The 27734-nt window shown below is 33.5% G+C and overlaps 1 protein-coding gene and 2 long non-coding RNA genes across 4 annotated transcripts; 2 read left to right on the top strand and 1 right to left on the bottom strand.

The window, feature by feature from the left end:
- Positions 1-6059: 6059 nt before the first annotated feature.
- On the top strand, positions 6060-12228 carry LOC111400481 (probable boron transporter 2). Its single transcript, XM_023027895.1, has 12 exons — positions 6060-7206; positions 7468-7550; positions 7638-7830; positions 7910-8048; positions 8488-8653; positions 8915-9081; positions 9202-9249; positions 9441-9599; positions 9876-10013; positions 10245-10564; positions 11083-11353; positions 11729-12228. Exons 1-12 carry the CDS (start codon positions 7103-7105, stop codon positions 11966-11968), a joined length of 2028 nt encoding a protein of 675 aa, XP_022883663.1. The 5' UTR covers positions 6060-7102; the 3' UTR covers positions 11969-12228.
- Positions 12229-17824: 5596 nt separating this feature from the next.
- Positions 17825-23517, top strand: LOC111401699. Its single transcript, XR_002704086.1, has 2 exons — positions 17825-18424; positions 18597-23517. It is a non-coding gene; the product is annotated as an uncharacterized LOC111401699 (long non-coding RNA).
- A 1622-nt stretch (positions 23518-25139) lies between these two features.
- Positions 25140-27001, bottom strand: LOC111401698. Of its 2 annotated transcripts, XR_002704084.1 has the most exons (4): positions 26569-27001; positions 26064-26140; positions 25657-25743; positions 25140-25524 (listed from the first exon to the last, which is right to left on the bottom strand). It is a non-coding gene; the product is annotated as an uncharacterized LOC111401698 (long non-coding RNA). The 2 variants fall into 2 exon arrangements; XR_002704085.1 differs by lacking the exon at positions 25657-25743.
- Between the last annotated feature and the right edge of the window lie 733 nt (positions 27002-27734).

Genomic DNA, 27734 nt, shown 5'->3' with positions numbered 1-27734 from the left:
TATATATATATATATATATATATATATGTGTGTGTGTGTGTGTGTGTGTGTGTGTGTGTGTGTGATCTCCTAAGTATCGGTGCTTAATTTATACTAAGCACATTACTTAGGTGACACAATACTATGCCCCAGTTTGGCTCCATTAAATCTCATCAAATTAAATTAAATTTTTCTTTCTCCTCTTTTTAATAAAATAATATTACACATAAATCGAAAAAAATTTCATTCTTCTACAACTATCAATTTTTCAAAAAAATATTATTCTCTCCATTATAATCAAAATTTAATGGGGGCCTATAGGTGGTGTATATATATATACACACGCACACACAAACCGAATTTCAATTCAATTTAGGACCCGAGGACGAAAGGACCTTTGCAAACTATCTAGAAATGTGGAAATGATGGGATGACGTTAAGTCATCATGCCCATTGTATTCTATGCGATACACTGTTGGGAAATTATTAATTTGCTATGTGGGTCGACATATGTAATTAATTGTGTATAAATACTATTTAAAGTTAAGTCTAAAATTAAAGTGATCTAATAAAGAATTAAGTAATTGAGTTTAAGACATTTAAATAGAGTTTGGATCAGATTATATGTGTAGAAGTCGGATTCCTTTCAAATTGTATTTCATGAATGGCGAAATACATATTAAAACTATATATAGGGTTTTTATCCCCAATTCATATGTAACTTCTCTTTCTATGTCATTCCATTAACACAAGAAATATAGAGAAAGTATATCGAAGAGGAAGATTCACAAAATCCACAATCAAGAACAGACAATCTGTATTCAAAAATCAAGAAGAAGAATTCAAAAATTCATAATCAAGAATCAAGATTAAATATTTGAAAGACAAGATTTAAAGATTATAATTCAAGATTCATCATTCGAAATAAAATCAATGAATCAAGATATGCTCCGCATTAATTTTTTTTATTTTTTATTTTTTTTTGGTGATTTAACATGGAGATCTTGATAATTATGTAAAGTTTATAAAGTTTAAATTGCACAAATATTCAACATACACGTGTTACAAAGTTAGCATAATCGATTGTGACTTAGACAACACGCATGTTACAGTGATCGACATAGTCGATGTTATACGAAACATTGTTTCAAACATATTAATGCAATGTCACCTCTTATTTATAATAATAACAAGTAGGGGGCCGAAAAAAACCAAAAATCCGTACTATCGACCCACTAAAACAAAACGATAGCAACTTGATTAAAAGCGATTTTCTATGTAATTTATAATCTCTTTTATCTTATTTTATTCACATACCTAATTTTAGTGATTACTCGGTGGACCTCCTCCTTTCTAAAATGGGCATTCCACTTTCCATTAATCTATATTATTTTATATTGTGATGTATTATCAAGAATAATTTAATTCTAACATCAACATGTTGCATTTTTTAAATTAAATTGTGTCATGCAAATCCAGCTAGGTTGGGGGCTGGGGGATGATACATATAATTAAGATTAACAATGTTTAGACTCTAAAGTAAAACGAAAATCTAATATCTCTTTTTCTACAATACTATCGCAAAATTTACTATTTTGGTGGTTTTCATCCACGAGTCTAATGTGCAAAACAAAATCTTCAATTGATACAAAATTAAAATATATTGAACCAACTAACACAAATTGAAGTATAGAAATCCAATTAAAAACTGGGTAAAATTACAGTGATCGCCAATGAAATTAACCATCTCGAATATGTGGTATTCTATTTGCATGCTGTTACAAAAGACCCAAAATCAACACTAAGATTACATAACACAGGCTACACACAAAGGCATCAAGTTCTCATCGACTGGGCTCAAGATTAACCTTGTACCTGTCTGTACAAAGTGTATAAACTCACAAAAAACCACAGCCCTAAACAAATACAGAGGCAGTCATTACAATGGTTCCAAAGAATCTCCAAACTTAACAGAAAAATCTTTCCAGTTCAAATCGAAGAATCACCAAGACTCCTTACTTGCAAATTGCCAGAAAACCAAAAGTTTAATTGCTAAAAAACAAGTTTCACGAAAAAAATAAAAGGCAGAGACACATTGTCTCAAAGAAGAAGAGAGACTCAAAAGCCCCTCAAAGAAGCACCGCAAAAGACACGAGAAAATGAAAAACCAAGTAGGGCAAAAGTCTTAGATCAAGAATATATAGGCAAGGTCATCACCGTAGATATTAGGTTTAGGAGATCTGAGGGACCAGAACGACACACGTAAATATTATCAAGTTTGGGCAGGATCATAAGGAGTCCAACACAATGCGTATTAGGCAAGGGTTTCAAATAGTATCTGTATTTTTAACCATTTATCATTATAACCCCAAGTAGGCTGGACCACCAAGAAAATATGGCATCACATCCCAATACATGCCTAAGTCTCCCGAGTGTTTTTTTGACATATTAAACAAACGTGAAAGTGTTTCTTAAAAAATAATAAAAATAATAAATTAATTCAATACTATATATGTCCTTAATATATAATTTAAATTATATATATTCGACTCTAAATTAAGCAAAACCTAATATCTCCCTTCTATCAAATGGACATTGTGTACTCCATGTCACGATTTGTTCCACTCCATCCAAATCCAATGACTTTTCTACAACTCCATTTAAGTAGTGGCAAGTTCATACAATTGATTAGATACATTTATACAAAGTCGTAGTCAAGAAACCTAATTGAACAACCCACAAAAAGAGGGTTTTCAATTTTATTTTTTTTTAAAAATATCTTTATCATTATTATACTTTCTCAACTTTATACTATTTTCATAGTGCACATCGGATCTTATGTAATGGAGATATTATCTCCCCCATTTATTCTTTCAAATTATTTTTACTCTCCCAGTTCTGTATCTATGTAGGTCGAGCATAAGCCTCCTCCCACACAGCAAAATTTACAATTCTATAAAGAGAATTGGTGAATCCAAACTCTTTCCCCGACTCTCTAAAAGTTCTATCTAGGCTTGAATGGTGTTTTATGCTGAAAAAAATGTCTTTATCATTATTAATGTTATTTATGGTCTAAAAATCCACTGAGCCTTTATATATATATATATATATATATATATATAGGCAGTAAAATGCTGCCTTGAAAGGCAGTAGTTCGTTGCCTAAAAGGCAGCAAAAACTGCCTTAAAAAAGGCAGTAGCTTAAATTATATATATATTTAAAAAAAAGAGAGAGAGAAAGATAGAAAAAGGCCTAGTCGTGCCTAAAATTTTTGGGCGAGCTTTTGTTCGCCTCGGGCCCCAAAAAAAGCTCGTAATCCTTCTAAAAGAAAGCAACCAAAACTTGTGGTTAAGCATGAGAGGTTTCATGCATGCGTCTTTGTAAGAAAATTAATTCAAGAAAATCATCCCACTTCTACTATTGGAGAGAGAAAGTTGCATGTAGTAAATATAATTAGATAAGATTACTTTTATGAGAAAATAAAGAAAAATCTTGGAAGAATCGTAATCTTATTTTTCCATTAACTTTTATGTTTATTTTACGAAAGTTGAAAGATGAGCTGTATCTACTATATATAATATTATCAACTACCAAGCATGGATGATGATAACAGGCCGCGACTTTCAAGTAATAATTGTTTTGAGACAAAAGTAAGAATAATGCTATTTGCAATCGCAATCGCAATCGTCCTACATAACATACATGTGGCGATTAGTAATTTGTTACATAAATTAATAAAAAACTATCATATTAATGTATCAAATCACTAACTACCACGTGTATGTCAGATAAGACGACTACAACAGCGTGCGACTGCAAATAAAATTACTTTGAAAGTAATGGAACCATTAACTGTCCTTCGATGCCTTGTTTGGTAAAGATACCAAGAGAATATTAAGCCCCTCTTTGAGCCTCATTATTTCATAATTTATTTCCTCCAAATTTATTTTCAATAACGTATTCTTCTAATAAAATAATTTTTTATATAAACCTAATTTTTTTTTATTTTTTAATCACACATTCTTCAAAAAAAACACTATGTTCAAAGTTTTACCTAAAACTATATATGCTCACGGTTGGTCCAACTATAGGTGGGGTAGGCGATTGTCTAGGGTCCGATCTTGGTGAGAGCCCTGATCTTTGTTATTTCATTACTCTATAATTTTTTTTTAATGAAATAGATTTTTTAATAGACTTTCATTTTTATTATTTTGCTGTTGAAAGACAATATTTGAATATCTACATGGAAATATATAATCAGATTCCATTATTCCTCAACTAATACGATATGTAGATGTCTAAGCAAGTTCAGTTAAAGTAGAAGAGTTTTTTGGGGATTCTTTTAGGTGAAAACACTTCAGGACAATAATTATTTGGTGAATAATCATATATTTTGAAGACACTTGAAACTTGATATTGATGAATTAAGATGTCAAGATTACAAAGTGACCTCACACAATAGGCAGGTCAAATTGACAAATCTAAAAATAGAAGATTGGTTGATCAACTAGCCATCTATCTGCTGATCGACGTTGAACAACTGGAGAGTGAGGGATCGAGCCATTCCTCACTTACCCACCCCATCACCCATATTTCCTTATAGCTTTAAACTATCTCTGAGATTCACTATATATTTTCTATAATGGACAAGGACATGCGTTCCTCTAGCAATAGTGTGCATCTTGATCATTACGGCGTTGTACCTAGGCTATGAGGACTCTTACTCACATGAATAGTTCAATTTGTTTATTGACATACAATGTTGACTACTAAGAGCCATTTATGTAAATTGTATTTCATAACTTGATTAAATAATTGATGATGTTATCAATGTAAATGGAGCTGCGAAATGTACTTCCTTGGTGCTTTGAGAACCAGAAATATGGGCAGGGAGCTCTTCCCTATTTTCTTTTTGATATAAGAATTATTACAACAAAAAGAGAGAGAAAATGAGAAAGATGAAATCTGTTATAATGAATCCAGGAGAGAATATCTCCATCTTTCAAATCCTATATATAGGAGTTTACCTTGATGACATAGCCAAAGAATTTTGAAAGAAAAATGTTTTTTAGTATTACTGATATTAACATCAATCTAGGTAGAACTAATATGACATTTAAATTGGTTGTTAATTTCACCTATTATCGAACACTACGTAGATTGGTGTTATAGTAACAGTGATGCTAAATAATATTATTCATTTAAAAAACGTGTCTTATTTCTAACTGTAGAATGTAGAGGGATGCATATCCTTGTCCATTATGAAAAAAATGTAGAGTGAATCTTCGAGATAGTTTGAAACTATTAAGATATGTGGGTGACGGGTTGGGTGACCAGCCCCTCACTCACCAGTTGTTCAATGTTGATCAGCATATGGATGGCTAGTCGATCGATCAGCTCCCTATTAGTGCTTGTTTGGTAGAGATTTTGTTAATTGATTTTTTGATTATTAGAAATAAAGTGAGTCCTACATGTGAGAGAAAAATTCAAAAATGATGGTTGGAATATTAAAATAACAGTCAAAAAATTGATGTTAATTAGATTAAAATCCTTACCAAACATGCTATTAGGATAGTTAATTTTGACATGCCTTTCTTGCGGTTCAAGTCCAATATATAGGAGTTTACCTTGTTGACATGGCACAAGCATTTTGAAAACATAGCCTTTTTTTAGAATGGTAAAAGGAGAGTATGGAATTTTTTTTTTTTTATTTGATTAAAGAAATTCTGATTTAATCATATCTGATCACATCATGTTTATGTAAATTATTATGTAATGTAAGACAAGTGTTATACTTTTATATTTTTAAAGCATGAAACTTATAAGAAGTAAAACATTTATTTTTTCTTTATAAATGGTAAACTAACTTGTGAACAATTTAAAAACTACAATTTCTAAGCCCCGGTAAAAAAAAAAAAATTCCTCTCAACGTCTCTCCATTTGTCTGCAAGATAGCAAGACGGTGGAGTACAAATATTTAAAATTACCCACATTTTCTTCCTAAATATAGCTACAATTCTACTATTTTAACATCTTCAATTATTAATATTTTTGTTTTCTTATCTGTTTTGGGAAGCAGAAAGGGTTATTTATGCTTACTCACCACATCACTATCACAACAATTGTGCCTAGTATCTGCAGAGTTTCTTTGTCTAAGAAAAAATTACTTATAATTGAAATATTTTCTTCAACTCTCTCTTGTTTCTTTTGCGTACATTGCGATAATAACAAAAACTGTTTGTCAAAGGTGTCCGTTTCTGCTTATAATGTAACTGTACAAAGCTGCAATCTTTGTCATATTTTTTCTGCTCATTTTGATGCCCATTTGCTCAAAACTAATTTAAATCTCTCATTTCCATATTCTGAATGATGGATTGCCCCTAATATTTCCGATTACTTGTTCTTTTTCTTGTTTTTGTGATGCCCATTTTCTTGGACGTGTACTGAAGCTGGAAAAATTAGTCTCTGAAAAATGGGTTCTCCCTAAGTTTTGGTTTTTTAACTTCTGGAGTGTGAAAATTCTGAAGTCTGTTGTATAATTTTCGACCTTGTAATTCATCTTAAGGCGTCACATTTGCATTTTGTTAGTGTTTGATCGCATTTTGGTGAAAATTGGATTTTATTTTATTTTATTTATTTTTGGTTGAGTGATGGATCCGTGCTTTAATCAAGTCTAGCATTAGTTTGCAAATGGCAAGAATCTCTTTATTTCGTCGATCATGATTCTTGATCATTATGAGATTCTTTTCTGCAAAATTAATACTGTTTCACTTTCACCTATGGAATCTAAGTGGGCTAGTAAAGTAAGAATTCTATCCTTAACCTGTTTGTGATTCAGTGCTAACCAATTCTTTTGTTCTTTTTAACGAGCTTTTCTATATCTATTGAAATGTAATGTTCTTGAATTCTTGACAAGATTTTATTCTAGGGCATCTTCGAAAGTTTATAGAAAACGAATCAATGCTTGCTTAGTTCATGAATAGTCTTTGCTTATGCAAATATATTTATAGCCCTGTTGAGTCTCATCAAATTCGTGCCTGAGTTAGTGTCACTTTAAACACTCAAAAAAATAAATTAATAAATGAATACAGAAACTCCCCTGTTTTGATAATTTGGAGTTATCATGGAAGAAACATTTGTTCCTTTTCGTGGAATAAAAAATGATCTCAAAGGAAGGCTTCTATGCTATAAACAAGACTGGAGGGGTGGCCTGCGTGCAGGTATCAGGTTTGTGATTTTCACAGTACTTCAATGTAATTTCATATTCATTATTTTGATTGTCTCAAATATAAAATATTAGGAGATGCTTATGTCCTTCACTTGAAGAACTCGAAGGGTGATAATTGTTGAATTCAATGATCTTACTTGTTGTATCATCCAAAATGTATCTCAGTATCCAAAATGAACATTAAGTGCAGAATATTTTACCTCTAGTTTATATTACTAACATAGATAAGTACAAGTTACTAGCTCTGTATTGCCTTGAAGGATCCTGGCTCCAACAACATACATATTCTTTGCATCAGCAATTCCCGTTATATCTTTTGGGGAGCAACTGGAAAGAAATACAAGTAAGTTTTTTTCCCCCCTCATGTTTTTACTTATCCTCTTAGATTTCATTTTCTAAGATGTGCTAATAAATGATCCATCTACTGCAGATGGAACCTTGACGGCAGTGCAAACACTTGCATCAACAGCACTTTGTGGTGTGATCCACTCGATCATTGGTGGACAACCACTTCTCATACTTGGTGTTGCTGAGCCAACAGTGTTGATGTACACATTCATGTTCAATTTTGCTAAAGATCGAAAAGATTTGGGGGAGAAGCTATTTTTAGCCTGGACAGGATGGTAATCTCTTTACAGTTTACACTCATGGAACATGAAATGATTTTATATTGATTATAGAATTTAACACTTTTATATTTAGGGTGTGCGTATGGACTGCCCTTTTGCTTTTCTTGCTGGCCATCTTGGGTGCATGCTCTATTATCAACCGATTTACACGCTTGGCTGGCGAATTGTTTGGTCTTTTGATTGCAATGCTCTTTATGCAGCAGGCAATTCGTGTGAGTATGAATAAAAATTTTGGTCCTTTTCCTTTTGTTTACTTCCATCTTCCATAGAATCCTGATTCTGCAAAAATAAACCAACTGTTATGCATATTCACAAATTTCCAAAAAAATTATTAGACGATCGACTTCCCTGAAATTTTTTTCAAAACCTTTATACTCTTGTAGCTTTAGCTGATAAAAGAATTACTGAATCAATCACTAGGTTCAGGAAATAAATGCTTTGAATTTGCTATGTTTATCTCTTAGAGTCCTAATTCCTGCCCCTTCCCATTTGTTTCAAAAATAGTTTCTATTTTATGATCCGTGCCCATTGGTTTTTCTTAGGTTCTTTCCTTTAATTAAAACCTTAGCAGTTCTATGTCCAATAATATAAGGTTCTTTTCAGCCATCTGAACTGTTGAGCAACTCTAAAATTAGTCTAGTTCTTTCATAGGGAGTTGTGGAGGAGTTTGGGATTCCAAAGAGAGAAAATCCTAAGGAGACTGCATTTCAACCTTCCTGGCTCTTCGGAAATGGAATGTTTGCATTAGTTCTGTCCTTTGGCCTTCTTCTTACTGCACTGAAGAGCCGAAAAGCTAGATCCTGGCGATATGGAACAGGTTCTACAAACATATATGAAAAAGCGCACACAAAGCACTAACGGGCAGGTGCATGAAACTCTAGTTAGAAAGAAGAAAAAGCAATTACGAAAGGAAGAAGGAAATAGTTCTCGTTTTTCAAATTCATATTGTGGTTATATCATTTTAATATTCTTCTATTTGATTGTTGTAAGTAAGTCAACTTATTTGCTGTGAACTAAACCTTCTTTCTTTTTTCATTTGTATTTTCTCAATTTGACGACCGTTGATTATAATTCGAAGGGTGGCTTCGGGGATTTATTGCTGACTACGGTGTCCCACTGATGGTGCTTGTGTGGACTGCTGTTTCTTATATGCCGGCTAATGATGTTCCACGAGGGATACCAAGGCGGCTATATAGCCCAAATCCATGGTCTGCTGGTGCATACTCGAACTGGACGGTCATAAAGGTGCTACTATATCATATTCTTTTAATGTCGGAAAAGGGGTTAATTTTTCTCCATTTTCTTCCCTGAATTTTGCTTATCTGTTTTGTGTAAATGTTGAATATAGTGCTAATGACTCGACAGGAAATGCTGAACGTGCCTCTACTATATATTATTGGAGCTTTTTTCCCTGCCACAAAAAAAAAAAAAAAAAAAAACTATGTTTTGAATAGTATTTTTTGAAGAATGTGTGGTTAAAAATTAGGGAAAAGTTTTGGGTTTACGTGTAAAATATTTTATTGTACAAATGAGTGGTTGAAAATGAGTATAAGAAATAAATTAAATTAAAGTAAAGGGAATCAAACAGGGGCTTAGTACAATAAGCTAGTAACTGCTTATTGCAGCTTTTACTTCTCAATATCAGTGTAGTTCTCTGTTCTGATCAGGTAATATTATGTGGCCTTATTGGCATCCCTCCTTCCAATGGAGTTATTCCACAATCTCCTATGCATACAAAAAGTTTGGCTACTCTAAAACATCAGGTAATATGCGTGAAGGCTGGATATGGAGGTTTTGATTCTCATATTGCTTCCACGACCAAAAAAATAAAAAAGAAAATACCCCTCATACGAGTGATTCTCTTCAAAAAATTTCTTTCTTTCTGTATTTGGCCTAAATGATTTTTGCCCCTTTTCCAATCAATTCCATCATGATGCCCTTTTTTCACCATGAGTATAGATCAGAAATTAGACCAGCCTTTTCTTTATTGTTTCCTATCGAGAACGATATTATCATTTATTTTCCTCTTTCTCAAACAGCTTTTGCGAAATAAGCTTGTATCGACAGCTCGAAACAGCATGAAGAAAAATGCGAATTTATCTCAGTTATATAGGAGCATGCAAGAAGCTTATAATGAGATGCAGACTCCACTTGTTTATCAAACTCAACGAGCTCTGGTAATTTCTGATTTAGGACTAACTTATAAGCATCATGTTTGGCTAAGCTTAAAAGTGAAAAATGTAAACTTGAAAGACTCTTAAGAAAAAGAAGATTCGTACTGAAAATCTGAAAACAAAAGCTTGAGGTTGGTCAAACATGCTATGCACACGAATATTTTCCCTTTTTGACAGGCTACTAACTTGTGTCTGTGTAAACTCACATGCTTCTTATTTTATTGCTTTTATAAGGGTATGAAGGAGTTGAAAGACTCCACGATCCAACGAGCCTACAGTAGCGGATACATAGATGCACCAATCGATGAGGCTGTTTTTGATGTCAATAAGGATATTGACGATCTTTTACCTGTGCAAGTTAAAGAACAACGCCTCAGCAATCTTCTTCAGGCATTAATGTCTGGGAGCTGTGTTGCTGCTATGCCTCTTTTGAAAAAAATTCCGACTTCAGTCCTCTGGGGGTACTTTGCTTTCATGGCAATTGAAAGTTTGCCTGGAAATCAATTCTGGGAGAGACTGTTATTGCTTTTCACCGTTCCAAGTCGAAGATACAAGTATGTAAATTTTCATATTCATGGCTGAAAGATGTGTTTTAACTGAATTTCTTATCACTTCAGATTCAGTTCTGAGATATTTATAATGCTGCACGAAAAAAAAAGGTTGCTGGCTCTGAACCCATGCTATGAACCTAATGTCTAATAAATGAGTTTAAGCTCAAAAAACGCCGTCCCACCCCCAAATACTGAAATGGCAGTTTTGTTCATTGCTTAATTTGAAACTTTAAGTGCTTGCTTGGATTAAGTTTTCAAGTGCTCAGCAGCAATGGGACTCAGGAACGTGTGGTCTAAAATTAGATAAAAGTTGTGGGTCCTCAGGAATATATGGTCAAAAATAATGTTTGACCAACTTATAAGCTAGAAAAATCTTTGCCAAACATGCTCTAAGATGCCATCATGATTTATTTGATATTAAAGGAAGGATCAATTTTGCTTAGTTTTCTCTAATTTACCTTTCTTTTTATTATTAGTATTTGTTAAACATCTGAAGAGCTGCGAATCTTGAATTTTTTCAGGGTGCTAGAGGATTATCACGCTACCTTTGTGGAGACAGTACCTTTTAAAACAATTGCACTCTTCACCGTCTTCCAAACAATCTACTTGCTCTTGTGCTTTGGCATAACATGGATTCCGATAGCCGGTGTTCTTTTCCCTTTGTTGATTATGCTTCTCGTCCCAGTGCGACAGTATATACTTCCTAAGTTTTTCAAAGGAGCACATTTACAAGACTTAGATGTTGCAGAGTATGAAGAAGCCCCTGCTATTACTTACAACTTATCCTTTGAAGTAAGTTGCTATTATTTTGTTTTCTAAATTTTTTTCTATGCTTATTAACAGGGGTCTATTTAAAATAATAATACTAATAATAAAAATAGTGGGTTGTTTAATTAATAATGAATATTAAACAAAATACAGTCTAAACGCTCAACCTAACCTCCAGCTAAAAGTGCACAAAAATTAAATTATCCTCTCCATAGATGGGGAGTACGATGTAAAAGCTAAAGAAACTGCATTTCATTCGCTCTGTTGGTACTCCTTGTCATCGTAGAATGAGTATAGTTCTTCTATGACACGTTGAAGAAAATACACTTCATTAATGGGGTTCTATATTAAATGAATTTGGTCATGTTTTCACGTTATAGACTTCATATAAATTCGCAGGATCAAAGTGCACAAGCACAAGTCTCCAATATTGATAGTGGTGAGATTCTTGATGCAATCATAACAAGAAGTCGTGGTGAGATACGACAAGCCTGTAGCCCAAAAGGAACAAATTCCACCCAGTCGCCACACGAGGAAATGAAGTCTGTTTATAGTCCGTGTATGTCTCAAAGGGCATACAGCCCTCGATTGATGGAAATAAAAACCCAAAAAAACACGATATCCAGTGGAAAGGACTAGAAATAGAGCAAATTCCAAGTCCTCGACCATCTTTACTTGGCGAAAGCAGCCGTGTTTCAATTCAACCTGATACCGTTTGAACCTATTCTAATAGTACTTTTGTTATTGTTGTTCCTGGTACTTTGGGGACATTTGTGCTTTTATAGAGCATTTGTTTGTCTAACATTTCGACATATTATATTTTGCTTGAGTCGCGTATTTCTTGTATCAACACGCACAGAAGATTATTTAGCGATAATGCAAATATGTTAATTAAAATATATCCTTTTGTCTTGGTTTTTTCTTTGTTCTTTATTTAGTACAAAACTAGGAATAAGCTGAGATTCAGCAATCATAATTGGGATTTTGCCTTGTTCTTGTTCATTTTTTTTCCGTTTTGAAGAAGCCATTAAGCATTGGGGTTTTTACTTTTAGGCTAACTATCAGAAATTGAATGGGTGGTTTGGCTTTACTTCCTACCAAAGTATATTAATATGAACGTCCAGTTCAAGGGAGAGAGAGCCTTGCACTCGTGGAGTTAAAGTAAATTCCATACTGTATAAAGAAAAACACTTTTTACAAGTATCATTTGAAAAAAAATAAAAAAAAATAAAGATACGGGGAAGCAATTGATCAGCAAGGTATAATATAGCTGGTTGTCTAAGCTTGTCGTCCTGAAGGATTTAATCTGTAAGTTAGACTGTACACGAGTAAATAAGAATAAAGAAGAAAGACATAATAAACTTCTCAAGAAAGTGGTTCATTTGATCAGTAACCTCAATCCTGGAATTCAAATGCTCTTTTCAATTTTCGACGGATCGAATTCCTCATTTGAACTTAAACTTCCAAAGAAGGAATATGCTTTGATATTAAATGCTTACTATGAGGTCTAACTTGAAATATTTCAAAGAAAATAAGATCGCAATGAAATTATCATTATTGTGTGAAGTCTCGATCCTAATAGAATAAAAACGATTTGATAGCATTTGACTCTTTAATAGATGTAGTGATGGAGTGAAGTAGAGAAAATATCCTATTGAGAATAAAATTTAGTTTATTGTCATGACAACACGTCTTTAGGGATGTGATGTAGACTAGCAATCATGCATTATGAATAGGAATTATTTCTGATATAGCACAAAACATAGGGAATCCACTTTAGCTTCTCCTGTTCTTCTTTGATTACCAGAAAATGCCGGTATTGTCCCATTCTTTGTAGCTGCAGCCTTGCTTTTATTCCTTAATTTCTTATCTACACATTGGCTTTGTTCCATCACTAACATGTTGAAATTGAAAGATGTGACGTTTAGAATGCTCTACTTATATCATAACTTAGCGAAACGTTTGGTGCATTGACTTGAGCAAGACAAAATACATTAATAATCTAATCTAAATTTAATTCAATCTTACATTTCAAACATGCCAAATAAGTTCCTCCACACTTATTCTTCATCGGACATGCTATGCTAGCTCATGTTCATTCATAATTGACAAGTATCCTTAGAGGGCCTTTATAGGCAACCCAACCTCATCTAAGACAAGTGTTGTTTAGTGCTTGTTCGTAGTTCAGAGTTGGCAACCAACATCTTAAAAACAAGGGTTGTTTTGTAAGTTTATTGACAACAAAAATTCACAGAGCATTGACATATATTTTCGTGCCCACGAGCTTATGCTCATCCACAATCAAGAATAAATCTCTTGGGAGCCTCTCTTGTGCGATTCAATAGAGTCTAAAATGTGTATTATTTATAAAACTAATGACAGTAAAAGTTGCAAAGCAATATCATATATTTTCGCACAATCAAGATTTTTTCATTAGGCATTATCAAGAAAAAGGCTGATCCAAAAGTAATGAGGTGATGAAGAACAAGCATAGTCTAGGCCCCATGGGGATACAAATTTGGTGACACACACGTCAGTGGAATGCATATAAAAAGAGCACCAATTATAAGTTAATTTTTGACTCAATAATTATTATTGTCCTTTCAAAAATTGTTCTCTGCATTTTCTTACTTAAACTAGCTTTTACTTAGAGATGGCAATTTAAACTGTTAAAATCGAAAACCGTGATTAACTGAACCGAATGGGGCGAAAAAAATCAAACCAATGGTACAATTGGCTGAATATGGTATTTGATTTTAATGACTCAGTTCAGGGGGGCAAGGCGTTATGGTATCTACGCTGTCTCCTCACCCCGAACCGATTACCCATTAAAAAAATAATAATAATTGGACAATTGAGCTTTTTATTATTCTTTCTATTATAAGCTGTCTATCCCAAAATTTACGGCTCATTATGTTGATTTTATTTATTTATTTTTATTTTTATTTTTATAGTACAAGGATCAAAGAATAAGGATATTGTTTAGTATTGTTATGTTGATAATATTGTTTATTAAATTTGGATTTAGCATTTCGAAATTGGGATATTGTTTGGATTTTCATTTGGGATGTTGTTTGCTAAATTGTCTTAGTATTATGATTTTATTTCTATTGACTTTTTTTCATAAATTGTTTTTTTTTTCCAATTTAACGGCTAGACCTATAAAAAAATAATTTATTTTTGTGATTATTAACGACCTGAACTGAGCCGACTTTTATGGTGAGGTTATGGTATGGCCAAAAAATTGTTGATTTAGTGATGGTTTTGGCCGAATCATTGCCCTAATTTACCAACAAACACATTATAAAGATTTTATCATATGGAGCCCATATGTTGTTTTGAAATATTCATTTGTGGTCAGTTTCTTTCAGTACCAAATTTTTGATGGACAATTCTGATAAACTTTATTAAACCTTTCGAAACTTAATTGGTTATGCATCCCAAACAATTTTCTAGGTTTTCAATTGATGCGCGGTCCCGCTCCTAACTTGTACATTGATAATATGATTAACACACATACACACCTTTCGAGGCCCCGATTCTTCACTGGAGGGAACACCAAATACCTCTGCCCTTATCAATTGTTATTGAATTTTTTCTCAAACAATCCCATGAAAATAAGGGATCCTGCTGCATTGGACTAATGTAATTTCCATTATTGATGGACAAATATTCTTCTTGTCCATCTCTGTATAGTTATATATAATATAATTAGTACGTTAAACTAGATAAAACACATGTTGCTTCTATAATCAGCTGGAGCATGAAGTGATATATGATTTTCTTTAACTAGTTGGAGCATGAATCTAAACGGCTCAAGGCAAAAAATAAAATAAAAATGAATAAATAAATAAATAAATAATTATTTTTTATTTTTAATTTTTGGTCTTCATATATATAACAATCATAAGATATATGGTATGTTGGATTCAAAACAAATATGCGTTCTTCATTAATGAGTTGGAGCATGAATCAAAAGTAGCACGAAGTGAGATACAAGCTTTAGACTGTCTTTGCATAACTTTTACAATATATTTAATATGTTAGGCTTCACAAAATATGCATTTCCTCTTTAAATACTTGGAGCATAAATCGAATCATTGCATCGAGTGAAATAGATATGATATATGATACTTATAGCCCGACTGAGTGTTCGTCATGTTAGCAAGGAAAGTTTCTATATAAATGGAGGTTATTGGTACAACTTTTGATCATTTCTTCAATCGATCTCCCCCTTCCTAGTTCTTAACATGAGATTGAGACAGTGAGCACATCCTTGCCACTTTTGTAGGTGTCCGTCTTAGTACCATCATCAACGAAGGATATATATATATATATATATATATATATATATATGACATATGTCACATCATTTATTGGTGAATAAGTAATGGTAGATCCCATGAATTTAATGATTCACCAATTAATTAATGTGTCATGTTACCGATACTTAATATAAGTTACTTAGAAAATCATTACTTTGTGTAAGTATATATATATATATATATAGTATTAGCTTAACACAAAAGAGAAATTATATATAGTATTAGGTTAAGTTATACTAAGATATTGTGTTTAGAAGATACATTTGTATTACAAATTTCTGCATATATGCATGTTGGATGGTGCTCTAAACAAGCAACATTGAAGAATCTCTAATGTATCTGTGAATTGCTAAAAAGAGATGATCAATTAATCTAAAAGAACAATATTTTAAAATATTCATCTTCAATGCAATTTAGGGTGGCTACCCTCTCCTAAAAAATAAATAAATAAATAAATAAATAATAATAATAATAATAATAATAATAAATAGATAAATAAATAGATATTGTTTAGAACTTCATCTATATTTAGAAACTCCATTCAACACACTAACTCGACAAAATGTATAATTAGTTGTTCTATTCAATTGTAGATATATATTATTTTTATTTTAAAAAAAATAAAAGACCTTTACCATGTCGTCATCAACTGAAATTTGAATGAGTTTTAAAAGATTATAAATTTTAATGAATTTCGTGAATTTGAATAGATTTCGACATAATCCATAACAATCTCAATAAAAACAGTGAAATTTTAAAAGAGTGTCATTAAAGAATCTCCAATGTAATTATGAATTGCTAAAAAAAATCACATAATCAAAATGAACAATATTTCAAAATATTCGTCTCCAATGCAATTTAGGGACTTTGTTTAACGTGGCAATGAAAAAAAATAGATATTGTCTAGAGCTTCAACAAGATTTAAAAACTCTATTCAGCATGCTAACTTAAGCAAAATGTATACTTACGTTTTCTATGCAATTTTAGATGTAATATCATTTTTATTTTCAAAAAAAAAAAGATATCTATACAATATTATTGAGTTGTATATTGTACTCAACGTAGATTTTAATGAATTTTAAAAGATTATAATGAAATTCGTGAATTTGAATAGATTTCAATAGAATCCATGACAATCATCAAAATCTTTTGAATCTCTTTATTAATAAAATTCTTATTAATCCACGAATTATTAAGCATGCCTAAATTTTAAAGAATTTCATTTAAATTCGTTAATATTTTCAGTTGGGATACATATTTTAATGAATTTTAAAAAAAAATCATGAAAATCTCAATTGGGGAGAACTAAATTTAAAAGGACTTCTAAAATTTTTTAAAATTTCAGTCGAGTACGTCCTTGGAAAACCTAATGAAGATAACTTTTGGGTTTTGCGTTTATTCATTAGACATCAATTCATGTAGACCTACTATCTTTCAACTCGCATACCGCCTAGATACTAATTTATAGAATGCATTGGAGAATCTTTTTGATGATGAACTTTACTTATCCAAGAAATTATCTAAAATTCTTATCTTAAAGCAAAATAGCAATTTTGCTTATGCTCAAAACTCCACCGACTCATGATCAAGTGTCTATCACGTATAATTTTCATAAATTAATAATAATTAGACTTAAATTCAATATTTTAGTGATTTTGATACCATATTAATTAATTACCTAATATATAAATCTATTATATTGAAGAATTTATGAAAAGAGCGTTTGCCATATTCAAGGGAAAATTATCACGATTCCTTATCAGGTATCAATAATATTTTATTAAAAATCATATATATCCACACCAAAGCACCCTACACTAGACCACACTACATCACTCCACTAGAACAAACCCCTCTTTCTCTAGCCCCCCAAGGCACATCCAAATTGGCGGAACAATCACATTGGGGGGGCTCTGAAACCAAGCGTGGGGAGTTCGATTCCTGGTGGGAACCTTTGATCCAATAAAGGAGGAATTATTGGTGAATTAATCACCATGGAGGAGGCTCCCTTTGAGGAAGGAGTAAAAGCCATGTGGGAACCTGGGAACCAACAAGGGCACATTCTGCGATTTACCTCCCTGAGCAGCTGAGGGGCTGGAGGTTCAGGGACGAGGATATAGTCTGGCGCAAGCTGGGACACCTCGTTAAAAAAAAAAAAAAAAAAAAAAAAACCCCTCTTTCTCTCAACCAGCCCTAAACTGCCACCTGCCCTATGGAGCCGCCATCCTCACTCCACCCTGAACCACTACCTTAATCATGAGAGTCCTCACCTATTGTCGACAAAATCACCTCCTAAACAAACCCCCTCGTTCGATTGGCCCCACAAAACCATGCAGGGGCCAAATATCTACAAGAACCCTAAATCATACAACCCACCACCTATTGTCGACGGAATCACCTCCCAAACACAACAGCCACATTCAATTAGCCCAACAACACCATGTGAAATGTCCAAGAAAAGCTTTGCGTTCACAAATTGTAAATCCAAAAACCTTGAATATGTTATGGTGATGGCAGGAAGAGATGAACAATCGAGCTGGGAAGGAAAAGGGAAGAGGAGTACCCGACCAAGGAAGAAGAAGAAATTCCAATGGCCAACTGATTTTGGAATCCACAGATGATGTCGTTTGGTTAAATGAGATACGCTGTTGTTTTGATTTTTGAGTCTAAAATTGTAAATGGACAAACACATTTTTGACAAACACGTTTTGTTTCCTTTGTTGCACAATTTTGGGATCTGTTAGAAACAGATCCAACGAGGGAAAGAGAGGTTGGTATATGAAATTTCTCTTATGGATTATCTCTTTCTTTCTTTCTTTTTTTCTTCTTCTCGAATGTATTGTCTTCATTTCGTAGTGTAAACATTAATGGCTTCAATTAATCCATTGGGTGTTGAGTTTTATTTAATTTTTGGTTAATTATTTTGTTTGATTGTATCTCAGGTTGAGATTTGAAGCTCAACCATAAAAAATTGGTATCAGAGCAGTTACATGAACTGGGTATGTCAGAAAACTAAAAGAAAATCAAATGAGGAGCAATTTAGGAGATTGGACAAAGAAATATCAACTTTGGGTGTCTGTTAAAACAAATGACCAGTTGCTGCAGGTTGTTTGTACTAGACAAGACCGGATGGAGCAAATGATGGGGAGAAATGAAGGGTACACAAGACTCTATGGCGTTGATGTTAGCTCAATTAATTGGGAGTAAGGCTGATCACAAAGAAAAAGAAGTAGAATGATATAGGCCACCATCTCAAACCAATGGAGGTAGCCCTAGAAGAAATAAAATTACCTCCAGTAATTCTAGCGGAAACAAAGAAGCTAGGATGGTGACCAGACTACCCAAGATAGACTTCACTTATTTTAATGAGGAAGGGGCCAGAGAGTAGCTGAGGAAGTTAAGCAAGTATTTCCATATCCATCAAGTAGAGGATGAAATGAAGTTGGGCATAGCTGAGATGTATCTCAAAGGAAAGGCAGACATATGGTTCCATGGCTTTATCTCCAACCATCCTAATACTGATTGGGGCATGTTTTCCAAAGAGATTTGCAAAAAAAACATGGCTGAAGAAGTGATAGAAACCTTTAGCAAACTAAGGCAAGGAGGAACCATTACAGAATATTAGGAATAGTTTGAAGAATTGAAATCCCAAGTGATGATTTCCCTACCTCTCTTACTAGAATCCTACCATATTTCAATATTCATCAATAATTTGAAGGATGAGATCAAATCCATGGTTAAAATTATGCAACCCCCAACCTTAGCCAAAGCTTTTGAGATTGCTTTACTTCAAGAAAATTCCATCACAGCCCTTAATAAAGGTCTAAAAACCTTCAAAGCATATTTCCGAACAAAATGATCTCACCCCAGTCCTAGTCCAAATGAACCTCCAACTAAACCTACACCATACAGCGAACTAAACCCAAAGAAATCCTCTAGTCCATTGAAATTCAAAGATATCACCCCGTTTGACTTCCAAACAAAAAAAGAGTTAGGATTATGTTATAAATATGATGAAAAGTATAGTAGGGGTCATGTGTGCAAAAATAAGATTCTCAATTTCATATTGGTGGATAAAGAGGTGGAAGGGAGTTAGATGAACCTCCATGGGCGAAAATGGATCAAGCGGAGAAAGGAGAACTAGAGAAGATAATGGGAATCTCCATCTATGCATTGATGGGCAACAACAGAGCAAAAACCATCAGGCTACTAGGGATGATCAAAAAGAGAAAAGTGTCTATATTAATTGATAGTTGGAGTACCCATAGTTTCATTTATGAAACCTTGGTAAAAAATATCAACTGCTAGATGCAGCCAGCAACACTTACTTCAATTATTGTGGCAGGAGGTGAGAAACTCATTAGTAAGGCAATTTGTAATCCACTGATATGGAAGATGCAAGATCTAGAATTCCAATACCAGTTAAGGATATTGAAATTAGGAGGCAATGATATGGTCTTGGAGGTGGATTGGCTAAGTCAGTTCAACCCTGTGTTATTTGATTTTCTGAGAGGCAACATTACCTTTACCTATAAAGGTATAGAGATGGAACTCCGGTGAAGTCATTAAGAAGGAATTCCATATGATGAGATACTGGGGAGGGATGTTGGTTCAAGAACCAAGAGTATGGAGTGGTGGCACAAATCACAGCCATCACTAAGAAAGAGACAGAGGTCATCCCTATTGAACTTAAGGCTACTGTAGATCAATTTTCCATGGTTTTCTTAGAACCTAAATGTTTATCACCATCTAGGTTCAATAACCATCATCTTCCATTGAAAGAAAGGGCTCAGCCCTTTAAAATCAGGCCTTATAAGTACCCATACATTCAGAAAGCAGAGATTGAAAGGATGGTTAGGAAGATGAGAAAAAGTGGTATAATACAACCAAACAACAGCCCTTATGCCTCACCCGTGTTATTGGTCATGAAGAAAGATGGGATATGGAGATTTTGTCTTGATCATAAATAGTTGAATACCCTCATGGTCAAGGACAAGTACCCTATGTCCTTAATTGATGAATTGTTGGATGAACTTAAAGGGGCAAAGCGGTTTACAAAAATCGACCTAAGAGCAGGATACCATCAAATCAGGGTGGCTGAAAAAGATGTCCACAAGATAACTTTTAAGACCTATGAGGGTCTTTATGAATTTAGGGTCATGCTATTTGGGCTTACAAATGCCCCTGCCCCTGCCACTTTTCAATGCCTAATGAACGAAGTATTCAAGCAGCACTTATGTAGTACATCTTTGTTTTATTTTATTTTATTTTATAATATACTGGTATACAGCCCAAACTTGAAGAAACATTGTAAACATGTTACTGTTGTCTTGGAACTTTTAAATTAGCACCAATTGTATGCTAAGAGGAACAAGTGCTCTTTTAGCCAATATATCATAGAGTACTTAGGCCACATTATATCCGCAGAGGGAGTGTCAGCAGATCCCTCTAAGATAGTGGCAATGCAGGAATGGCCTAAGCCAGCCAATGTTAAATAGTTAAGAGGATTCCTTGGCTTAACTCGGTATTACACAAGGTTCGTAAGGGGATATGGAGCCATAGCAAAGCCACTAATTGAATTACTAAAGAAGGAGAACTTCTATTGGGGGAGGTTGCTGAATCAGCTTTTCAAGAATTAAAGCATGCTATGAGTACTACCCTAGTACTGGCTTTACCATATTTCTCTATCCCGTTCATTGTGGAAATAGATGCATGCTATGCGGGGTTAGGTGCAATGCTAATGCAGAACAAGAGGCCAATAGCATACCTAAGTAAAGGAAATAGCAGCAGGAATTTAGGGTTATCAATTTATGAGAATGAACTGTTAACTCTGGTGACTGCGGTAGGAGAGTGGAGGTACTGTTTAGAAGGTCACCACTTTATCATTAAGATAGATCATTAGTCACTCAAGTCCTTACTTGAGCAAAGGATCACTACTCCATTATAGTAGAAGTGGCTATCTAAACTCTTGGGACTGAGTTATGAAATACATTATAAAAAGGGTGTTGATAACAGATGGCAGATGCCTTGTCCAGGAGAGAAGAAAAGGCGGCTGAATGCTTGGCAATCACTGAGGTCACTTCAATGTGGGTTGAAGAAGTAATAGCTAGCTATAAAGAAGATAAGACGCAGAAGGTAAAATCACTATTGTGCTACTCTCTAAAGACATTGAGCAAGATTATCGGTACATGAATGGACTTCTCAAATACAAGTCAAGAATGTATATTGGTATTAGGGGAGGAGTAAGGAAGAAGTTGATTGCAACCATACACTCATCCCAGAAAGGGGGCACTCAGGATTATAGGCAAGTATACATAGGGCTAAGTAATTCTTCATCTGGCCTAGGATAAACAGGGATATAAAACAAAAGGTGTTGGAGTGTGACAAGTACCAAAGGTGTAAAGGGGAACATGTAACTTACCTAGGATTAATTCAATCCCTACCAATACGACAATATGCTTGGAGCCACATTTCCATGGATTTCATTGAAAGGCTACTTACTTCTGGATCAAAGAATGTGATATTGGTGGTGGTGGACCAGTTCACCAAATATGCTCATTTCTTAACTCTCTCACATCCATTCACAGCCCCAACCATCGCCAAGTTATTCCTGGAAAACATCTACAAGTTGCATGGAATGCCTCAAAACATTGTTACGGACAGAGATAAGATATTTACAAATGAGTTTTATCAGGTATTGTTCAAACACCTGAGGATTAAATTGTAGTTAAGCACATCCTACCACCCACAAACTAATGGGCAGATAGAAAGACTAAACCAATGCCTTGAAATGTACCTAAGATGCATGGTTTACAAGTAACCAAAACAATGGATTAAGTGGATTAGCCTAGCTGAATGGTGGTACAGTACTACCCTGCATACCTCCATTCGAATGACATCTTTTGAAGCCTTATATGGTATCAAACCTTTACAACTAGCCTTGAGGCCCTATCAGCAGACTAACATTGCTTCAGTTGAAGATATTTTGCAAAAAAGGCAGAAGATAAATAAAATGCTAAAAGAAAACCTTGCCCAAGTCAGTGCCAAGATGAAGTATTATGCAAATCAACATAGAAGTGAAAGGGAATTCCAAGTTGGGGATTGGGTATATTTAAAGCTTTATCCATATGGTCAGTAAACTGTAACAAGGAGACCCAACAAAAAGCTATCTGCAAAGTATTATGGCCTTTACAAGGTAGTGCAAAAGTTTGGGAAGGTAGCCTATAAACTAGAGTTACTTGTTGCATCTCAAGTCCACCCCATTTTTCGTGTTTCTCTACTGAAAAAGAAAATTGGGGAGAAAGAAGTTCCAACTGGTGCACTGTCGGAATTTTATAGGGGCAAGGGACACACATTCAACCACTACAAGTTCTATCTACAAGGATGATCAAACTAAAATAGCAAAGCCATTTCTTAATGGCTAGTTCATTGGGAAGGTTTCAATGCTGATGATGCTATGTGGGCGAGAGCAAATGAAATAAAGGCTTTTTTCCCAAATTTTCAATCTTCGGGATAAGGTTATTTGAATGGAGAGGGATGTTGTGGTGATGGTAGGAAGGGAAAGGAACAATCGGGCTGGGAAGAAAAAGGGAAGAGAAGTACTAGACCAAGGAAGAAGGAAGAAGACGAAGTTCCAATGGCCAACTTTAGAATCCACAAATGGTGTCGTTTGGTTAAATGAGAAACGTTGTCGTTTTTATTTTTGAGTCTAAAATCTTAAATGGATGCATGATTTTGGGGGAAAGAGAGGTTGGTATGCGTAATTTCTCTCAAGGATTATCTCTCCCTCTTTCTTTTTTCCTTTCTTATCTAGTGTATTGTTCTCATTTCATAGTATAAACATCAGTAGGTTCAATTAATCCATTGAGTGTTGAGTTTTATTTAATTTATGGTTTATTATTGTGTTTGATTGCGTCCTAGGTTGAGATTTGAAGCACAACCATAACATAATCTAGCGTCATCAATGGGATACACCCATGGCGTATCTACTCTATTTTGTCACTACTCCAACCATAAGCCTTCACGAATTGAACTATAATTAGAATGGGGATGAATTGATGTCTCACGGTGCGTGTAAAATCTTAGGCGAGATGTTGTGAAGTGACTGTAGATTTATGATGAAACGAGGAATACGACCATTATGGTGGTTGTTGATTTGAGGCAATAATAGTTTGTTGATTGTGACGATGGTGGTGGATTTGAGGTAGAGGTGATGGTTATGGCATGTTGATTGTAGAGGTAGTTGTGGATTTGAGGTAGACTAGTGGTGGTGGTTGTAGATTTGGGTGAAGGTTGTGACGATGATTAGGTAGTGTCGATGGTGGTTGAGTGATGTGTGGTGGGGTTGGGTGAATAGTGTTTGTGGTCAGTTATTATGTAATTTTTGACTTATAAATAATTTACGGGCTGTTAAATTTGTGATTTTCAACTAAATTTGTAATTGTGTCCCATAAATTATATTTTTGTGATCTTGATCTTGTATAATTTATGATTAATATGTGATCGTGATCATAGAATTCGTGTATTTGACCATGCTCTATTTGATGAAATTATAGATCATAATACTTTATCAATGATCACAAAATGTGACTCTGATTTTTTTAAATTTTCCCACAAACTTATTATTTTTGAAATTATATTATGAAAAGCTTGGTCATTAAACCTACCAAATATCAGGTCCAAATTTGAATCCTTTAGATCCATTTTGTCCTTAGGGAAAAAATCACATCTAACCAAGAAAAATAAAATAATTCATAAAATACTACCCACTAATTATATATACTCTAAGTACTAGGTGTTATAGCAAATTAAATAAAAATTACTATCACATTAAATTTCGCTAATTTTTTGTAATTGAAACATGGCAATAGCCATGAATTTGCATATTAATAAATGAATCCCTTGATTAGTAGATTGATAGGAAAAATCAAGGAAATTCAAACTTACTAAAAATGAAACCTTGCGATGGTTTGATTATCTGCAATGTCATGGACTTCACCAGATTTTTTTGACATAATATTTGTAATTCTCGATATTAAGACACGTCATATGATTTTTTTATAAACTATGAAAATTTACTCATTTTATACATTCATTTTCCCGTGATTTTTGGCGCACAATATAATTTCTGATATCTTGATCATAATGGAATTTTTCAATATATTTCATTGTTTACATATTGTTGTGATCATAAATCATCTCTTGTATAATAATTAGTGAATTTAAGGATCACATCATATTGAAATTGATTAGTAATTTTGGCTTTTACTTTTTTAGAATTTTGAAATGAATAATACTTTGTAGAAATCAATATGCAAGGTTTCCACTTATTTCTCATGAGAATGCGATGATGATACGTCTTCCATTATCATGAAGATCATTGTGGATTATTTGATTCATTGTTCAATGTTCATCTAGTATTAACAAGTATTGTGACTGTAATATTAATATCTATCATACTACAAATTTTGTTAAATATTTATGTCTACATGAAATTTACCAAAAATCATATTGATCTTGTCCCCATCTTTGTAAACATGCATTTCAAACAAAAACAAAAAACAAAAAACAAAACAAAACAAACCATTAACAATAAGTATTCATTATGGAATACACTAGGTGGTATGAAATTTTTCTCCTTAGAAATTAAAATAGAAATCCAACCATCTCTAGTCCAGCATCTGTAACGTCTTATCAACATGTTTGATACTTTACAAACTTCTTTTCCTCTTTCGTATTTGATTCAGTGGTAGTGAGTGCTTACACATCTTTCTATTATGGTTGTACTCCTTGCATCTTGTACATCTTGTTTCTTAATTGGACTCTTGCTTTGATAGTATCCTTTGCCTTTTAAGCCCCCTTCGTTGTCATCTGGATATTGGAGGAAACATGACACCCAATGATACACCTTATAAAATCGACTAACATTTAAAAGACATAGAAGACAACAAATGATAAATAATTTAATATATAAACATCAACCATTGTAAAGCTAGATATTACCTTACGCACACAACAACTATGTCAAGCGAGGTATCACACAATACATGTTATCTAGTTAGCGTAAGATCCCATGACTCGTGCTTTATACTGTTACAAAAACCAAATAGTGCAAATGTAATTAATCATGTTATCATATATTGCACAAAAAAAGGAAATTTGACAGAATGTGTATGATAACACATTGTGATGTTAAATAAACACATACAAGATATACTTGTTACAATATAGTTATAAAGAATGACATCTACATAGAGTTTGATTTGTCCTTTTGTTAACAAACAAGGAAAGTTAACACAATGTGTATGATAACACACTATCATGACAGTTACCTTAACCAATTTAAATTCAATCCAATTTTAAGTAATCGTGACATTGCAGTAGAGGTTTGCACAACAGAGATTACTCACCAATGTAATATTGTGCAGGAGACAAATGTCCTTAAGAGGCCCAAATTCCCCAAATCGAGCATCGAAGATCCTCAAACCTACAAGCAAGATTCTAGTATATTACAAACCACAGAAACATCACATGATATACTAAGAGTGACATTTGTAACATACATACATATATGTCCTATAACGTGCTTGAAGACCAGATGCAGTAGTTTAAAAATTAAGTTAGGTAAGTAGATTATAGATCTTGAATAATATACAACCCACATTCTAAAATCACTGATCTACGTGTTATGTAATGGATACAAAATATCATTCCATAAAACAAAAGTGCGTATTTCATATGTCATTCATAATATTGCAAAGAAATCTGGGCGTTAATCATAATTATACTGCAAACAAAGGAAAGTATTTCATTTAGGATTGAAATATTGCAAACAAATTTATGCATTTTTATGATTATACTACAGCCCATGTATGTGAAAATAACAATAAATTAAAACAAGTAATATTCAGATACCTTTGCTTGACAGTGATGGACCATTTTTCTTCCGCGAACTCAAATCCAGAACTACTGTATCCATATTCCTTTTTCCACCTGTTGTCTTTGGATGAAATTGTTGATGTCATCCTCCATTTTCAGTATCAGCTAATGGATTCTATGTTGCAGAGAAGCTTTATTTCGGACTTGGATTTGTGATTTTAACGTAGTCCATTAGGCTTCATATAGGGAGGTATATTGAGACCACAATGACGGTATTGCTGTTGGAATAGATGATTTTTGGGATTGAAAATGAGGGGGACTAGAGGTTGAGATAGATTCGAGGATGCAATGGCAGGTTACTAAAGAATTCTGTAGTTTTGATTTGAGAAATTTTGCTTTTCATAGGTACAATTGGTAAAGAAGAAGAGCGATTTACTGTGGGCGTGATTTGGGGGTGTATTAAATGGCTTGTTTGGTGGATAAATTTAAGCTTTAACTAAATTAAATATTGAAATGATTGAACTTTTACTTTTTTAAATATACTTTATATATTGTAGTATATTTGGTGAAAATATAATTGAAATGTAAAAAGGAAATTTTTTATATATTTAGTTATGTGGTGAAATTTTCACGTACAAGAATCTGGCCTAGACTTATCACCAAAGAATAATTTCAATTCCACCAAAAAATAAATAAATAAATAAATAAAATAAAATAAAATTATAATCGATGTGACATGACGAGTTTTATCCATCGTCAACTCTATTTTAGTACATTTCAAGTTGAAGAAGTGTTACATTTCATAACACATCCACCTTTATTTGGACTCAAGTAGTTGAGAATGGGATTTGGAAGATTTTTTCAGACTACAACACAAGCATCGACTTATATGGAGGGGTAAAAGAGGCAGAACTTGAATAAGAATTTTGTCAAACATGTCAATAAAAACGGCCACCCCATACTTGTAGGAGATTTTATTGGGCCCGATTTTTCAGCTGAAAGCATAACAGGTCATGGACTCAAAGTAGTCCTCCAAATCGATTTTGGACCAATTTGAAATCAAAACCGATCGAGACAGTTTGGTTATGACAATTTGGGATTGGGCCCAAATTAGAATTAAAAATTAAAATAGAAAAAGGTGCCTACTTATTTGTATAAGATATACAATGTAAGAAAACCGAATAAGATCAGTTGGTCCAACC

The sequence above is a fragment of the Olea europaea genome, chromosome 10 (genome assembly GCF_002742605.1).
Source record: "Olea europaea var. sylvestris chromosome 10, O_europaea_v1, whole genome shotgun sequence".
In the NCBI taxonomy this organism is placed as follows: Eukaryota; Viridiplantae; Streptophyta; class Magnoliopsida; order Lamiales; family Oleaceae; genus Olea; species Olea europaea.
Note: the sequence above shows the minus strand (reverse complement) of the source record. Positions and strands in the feature narration are given on the sequence as shown.

Bases quoted from the DNA above. Each gene is read 5' to 3' on its own strand.
- LOC111400481 (XM_023027895.1), top strand. From the start codon at position 7,103: ATGGAAGAAACATTTGTTCCTTTTCGTGGAATAAAAAATGATCTCAAA. The intron at 7,207-7,467 runs GTTTGTGATTTT...ATTGCCTTGAAG, and splicing joins GGCCTGCGTGCAGGTATCAG to GATCCTGGCTCCAACAACAT. The intron at 11,354-11,728 runs GTAAGTTGCTAT...ATAAATTCGCAG, and splicing joins CTTACAACTTATCCTTTGAA to GATCAAAGTGCACAAGCACA.